The following is a 5,515-nucleotide window of genomic DNA, read 5'->3' on the forward strand; positions in this document are numbered from 1 at the left end:
TATTTTTTAATGGGGTTATTTGATTTTCTGAAGTCCACCTTCTTGAGTTCTTTATATATGTTGGATATTAGTCCCCTATCTGATTTAGGATAGGTAAAGATCCTTTCCCAATCTGTTGGTGGTCTTTTTGTCTTATTGACGGTGTCTTTTGCCTTGCAGAAACTTTGGAGTTTCATTAGGTCCCATTTGTCAATTCTCGATCTTACAGCACAAGCCATTGCTGTTCTGTTCAGGAATTTTTCCCCTGTGCCCATATCTTCAAGGCTTTCCCCCACTTTCTCCTCTATAAGTTTCAGTGTCTCTGGTTTTATGTGAAGTTCCTTGATCCACTTAGATTTGACCTTAGTACAAGGAGATAAGTATGGATCGATGCACATTCTTCTACATGATAACAACCAGTTGTGCCAGCACCAATTGTTGAAAATGCTGTCTTTCTTCCACTGGATGGTTTTAGCTCCCTTGTCGAAGATCAAGTGACCATAGGTGTGTGGGTTCATTTCTGGGTCTTCAATTCTATTCCATTGGTCTACTGGTCTGTCTCTATACCAGTACCATGCAGTTTTTATCACAATTGCTCTGTAGTAAAGCTTTAGGTCAGGCATGGTGATTCCACCAGAGGTTCTTTTATCCTTGAGAAGACTTTTTGCTATCCTAGGTTTTTTGTTATTCCAGATGAATTTGCAAATTGCTCCTTCTAATTCGTTGAAGAATTGAGTTGGAATTTTGATGGGGATTGCATTGAATCTGTAGATTGCTTTTGGCAAGATAGCCATTTTTACAATGTTGATCCTGCCAATCCATGAGCATGGGAGATCTTTCCATCTTCTGAGATCTTCTTTAATTTCTTTCTTCAGAGATTTGAAGTTTTTATCATATAGATCTTTCACTTCCTTAGTTAGAGTCACGCCAAGATATTTTATATTATTTGTGACTATTGAGAAGGGTGTTGTTTCCCTAATTTCTTTCTCAGCCTGTTTATTCTTTGTATAGAGAAAGGCCATTGACTTGTTTGAGTTTATTTTGTCTTATTTCTTAAGATTAACAAACCTTAGAACATATAGAATCTATGTAGTCAGCATGACCCTGATCTGAGTCAAGTTATTTTCTGCATGAGTGTCTGGCAGGCATGGAACAAAATGGCTATGGGTATGCTAGAGGGGCAGGCCTCGAGAGTTACATGGCCTCTTGTTCCAGGCAATCCTCTGTGTGTTTCCTCATTCCCTTCTCATTAGTGCAAACAAAGTAACAACACATTTGATCATATCTGCTAAACTTGTGGTTCTAACCTTCCTAATGTTTCAACCTTTTATACAGTTAGTTCCTCATGGAGTGCTGACCCACAACCATAAAATTATTCTTATTGGTGTTGTATAACTATCATTTTTGTTCTGTTCTGATTTTAATATCCATTTGTCCTCATGGTCTGAGGTGACCCCTGTGAAAGAGTCATTCCAGCCATCAAGGAGTTAGGACACAGGCTGAGGACTGTTGTGCTAGACCAAGCAACTGAAAACTTCTGAAGAACAGAGACACCTCAAGGACACAGGCTGTCCGGTTTTAACAGTCATGAGATGAGATGAAGAACAGTAAAAAGGTTTATGATCTGGGCCAGAAATTCCATGCCAAGTGTGGCCTCCATCACAGAAAGCCCCCTGTCCCACCACTCCTGTTCCCTCCACGACTTCCTGTTCCCTCTGTCTCCTCCATGCTTCCTGTTTTCTTTTCCTGATCCTTGGTGACGATTTTTCCAGGCTCTACATTCCCAATGATTATGGCTTAGGTCCAGTTTTAAAATATGCTTCTAAATTACAAAGAATGGCTTAAAAACAAAACTCTGTTCCTCTCAGTTTCTGATGAAGTTTACACAAAATGAAGGATTTTAGCAAATGTGTCCATCTCTGGGCGATACTTTTGATCCTAACACATCAGAGAGGAAGCTAAGGCAGGAAGATCAGTGTATCAGACTCCAGAGTTAGGCCTTAACTTCAGTGAGTTAAAGAATGCCCAGTACTAGGTAAATAAACTCTGTCTCATAAAAGGTACTTATATTAATTGTCCTAGGTGTTACTTAGTTTCTTTGGTGGTTTTCAATGGCGACTGTGGGGTCTTGCTATGTAGCCTAGGAGATCCTGCTCATGAGCTTGGTTCTTTCCTCAGCATGGGAGGTGGGATTAAAGGCCCCAGGTTAACAATTGCTGAACCACCCTACACATACAGGTCGGGTGGGTCAGATTCAATTAAACTGAAGAGCTTTATAAAGGACTATATTTGCAAAAGATGCTCAGATTGTCCAGAAAAGTAAGAGCTCTCCATACAGCCTAGACTCTTGGGGACACAAGGACACAGCGATTCTAGTTACCTTACTGTGTTCAACCCACTCTGTTCTGTTCCTCATGCTGAACTTCTTATCTAGCCAATATCCTGCTTTTGGTAACAGGTGCATTGCTCCAGAAACAAAGCAATTCTGCCTCATCCCCCTCCCCATATCCTGCTTCTATGGGTATAAACACTGCCTGGGAAAAATAAAATTGGTCAACTTGATGTAAGAGACTTGCTATCCTTTCTTTGTGTTTCTTGCATGCCATTCTCTCAACAGGTGGTTCCTCAGACCCTGTTCAACTGTCACAAAGGACTGGAGAATGGTGCCTCAGGGAGAGCGGGAGTGCCATTTTATGCTCTCTCTCTCTCTCTTTCTTCTCCCATAGGTCCTTGGTATGCTGGGCATGGTAACCCCGCTCAACCCCCCAGCTTCCTATGTACCTTCCCTCTGCATTGGTGGTGCCATCTCTCAGGTATGCACCTTGGTATTATGGCAATCCGACCACTATTGGAAAGCTTAATGGGAACTCATCACTGATGATGTCCAAGGGTGATGAAATACTGATTTCCTGTTGGAAGGATTGAAACTCCCATATATCCTTTGATATTGTCCCTTGCATTTGGAGTTGTGTGAGGGACATTATATCACATTAGGTATGATTATGACACGGTTAAATATACAATGCATTTGCCATTCCTCCTTGGTTGGCTTTATCACCTTTCTGTGATTGTATACTGGTTATTGTTTCATTTGGAAAGGAGGCATGACCTAAGGTGACATCATAGTCAGGAGTTGACAGGAGGTGGGCTTGTCATGGCTGTTCTTTGACGTCAAGTTGATTATATCATAGTTAGAAGGAAACAAACCAGAAAAGTTCTGTTTGTCTCTGCTTTTCAGTTTAAGTTTCCAAGAAGTGAAGATATTTAGGAAATGTGTGACATTGGCATCTCATGCCTTTAATTCCAGTACTTGGGAGGGGGATCCAGAGGCAAGCACATCAGTGCAGTGTCCTAGATAGGTTGGGCTTAGTGTTAGTGAGCTGTAGGATGGCCAGCACCATGAAAGGAAACCCCAATTCTTAAAGGAAACTTCAATGAACTGACCTTGGTTTCACTCGGTGTCTCTGATATTTTTAAATAGAGACAGTGTGGTCTTCCTACATTGGTTTATATTACCTGAAATCCGCCCTTTGCTAAAACCTAAATCTGAACTCCTATTTATTTTCTAAAGCTGAGGCTGCTGATGAATTCCCAGTGAGTGTACCTCTAGGTATTAAGAGCCTGTTAGAAGCTGGGTGCTGGGCTCTGCTGTAAGTGTTCCCAACATCTTGATAACAGAAAGTGACCATTTTTGTCAGTTCAATGTGCAGGGAGAATCCCTGAGTAAAAGTGACAGGTACCAATGTGTAACCTCTGATATACTCATCTTGCCCCTCCATCTCTGCAGGTCCTTCCTTTAGTCCATGGACTGACCCTGAAATCAAGATCTACCTGCAGGAGTGGGAAGTGGTTGAAAGGGCAATTGGCCACCCAGGCGAGAAGATCAAGAAGAGCAGTCTTGTTTGGCAGCGTCTCTATCAGTGGGTCCTGATCAAGGACGTCCAAATATGTTTGGACCTGATGTGGACTCTGAAGGATCTGCACTCAACCCTCATTAGAGAGAGATCAAGGATTGTACCCTTGTATTCTCCTTATAGAGATTATCTGGACAGGGTCTTGGACCCCAAATGTCAGGGAGGCCATGTTCCAGGTTAGTCTCTTCTGCATAGACACTTGGGCTACTGTAAGTGGTGGCATCAGATGGCCCTTCCTTCATGAGGACAGAGCTGAGCAGACTATGGAGTGAAGCCCCATTCCCACAGGGCTGTGTTGTTGCACACAACACAAATTCTGGCCTCCAATGTCTAATTTCCTCTGTCACCTCAAGGCAATGGAATTTGGACTTGTTCATAGTTGACTCTGACCCAGAGGACAGGCAATTACTTAGAGTGACTCAGGGAGAGTGAGGGTGCCATGTTTATGCGCTCTCTCTCTTTCTCTCTCTCTCTCTCTCTCTCTCTCTCTCTCTCTCTCTCTCTCTCTCTTTCTCTCTTTGTTCTCTACTCAGGTGCTGTGTTTGATTGGTCTGGTTACCCCATGCCTTCCTGGAGCACTCAACCTCCAATGGTGATGCTATCTCCAGTATACCAGCCTTGGGATTATGACATGTTTGCATCTTCTGGACAGCTTGCTGGGAATCCATCGCTGATGATGTCCAGTCAGGATTCACTGGTTCCCAGATGGGATGCCTGGAATGCCACCTATCCATTGCCAGTTCAACATGTACTTCCTGCCTCTCTCCCTGGAGACACCAACCTTCAGCTGCCATGGTCACCTCGTGATGATAGCTCAAGTCCTCAGTGAAGACATGTGGGGACTTTTCTTTTTCCTCTAAAAACCCCTCAATCATACAGCACTGTATGGATACTCGATTTCTCTATCTTATTGTAAAGGAAATGTGAATTCAAATAAATTATTTTGACATAACTCTTTTCATGTTGAATTCTTGTCACTTTAGTAGGGAACATAAGTGTAGAGGGGAGGGGATGTGGTACTTCATGGTGAGGTTCATTTTGTGGGTACCTGATGCCTGTTGTCTACCCTCCATTTCCATAAGATTCCTGACCCTGAGGCTAAACTCTCTCTACTTCCCAGACAGCAGCTCAGCAGCTCTTTCATTCTCTGGCCCTCTTGATGGAGGATTCCTGATCAGTGATCCATAGACTCCCATTCTTGAGAACACTGGGACAATGGGTTTAAAATTGAATTCTACGTGCTTGGTAGATGGCAATATCAATTGAGAGAATATGAAAACTTATCTAAATATTTAGGTTTCAGATACTAAAGAGAATGTCTGTCAAGGGACATTGCCACCAACCTCATTTTGTATTACATATACAGGTGGAAGAGGGATTCTTATGTTAGGTCAAATCATGGCCTGGTGATTCACATGTACATCAATCTATCTATCTATCTATCTATCTACAAACCATTTATATTGCATTTCACATTCCGCCTGGATAGTTACTTCACTCTAGGTCTAATTAAGATCAATAAAGTGTTTATTTTTTAAATGAATCAAGATCTAGGGAGATATAACTGTCAGTCAGGTTAACGCTGTGATTACCTTCAACTTGACTCCATGTAGAATTAACTA

General features: G+C 42.2%; 1 protein-coding gene across 1 annotated transcript; it reads left to right on the forward strand.

Moving 5' to 3' along the window:
• Positions 1-1,019: 1,019 nt before the first annotated feature.
• Positions 1,020-4,821, forward strand: Gm36789 (predicted gene, 36789). The gene is made up of 3 exons (XM_017316282.1): positions 1,020-2,792; positions 3,767-4,069; positions 4,427-4,821. The coding sequence occupies exons 1-3, from the start codon at positions 2,579-2,581 to the stop codon at positions 4,720-4,722; spliced, it is 813 nt and encodes a 270-aa protein (XP_017171771.1). The 5' UTR covers positions 1,020-2,578; the 3' UTR covers positions 4,723-4,821.
• The last annotated feature ends 694 nt before the right edge of the window (positions 4,822-5,515 follow it).

This window comes from Mus musculus, chromosome 14 (genome assembly GCF_000001635.26).
Source record: "Mus musculus strain C57BL/6J chromosome 14, GRCm38.p6 C57BL/6J".
In the NCBI taxonomy this organism is placed as follows: domain Eukaryota; kingdom Metazoa; phylum Chordata; class Mammalia; order Rodentia; family Muridae; genus Mus; species Mus musculus.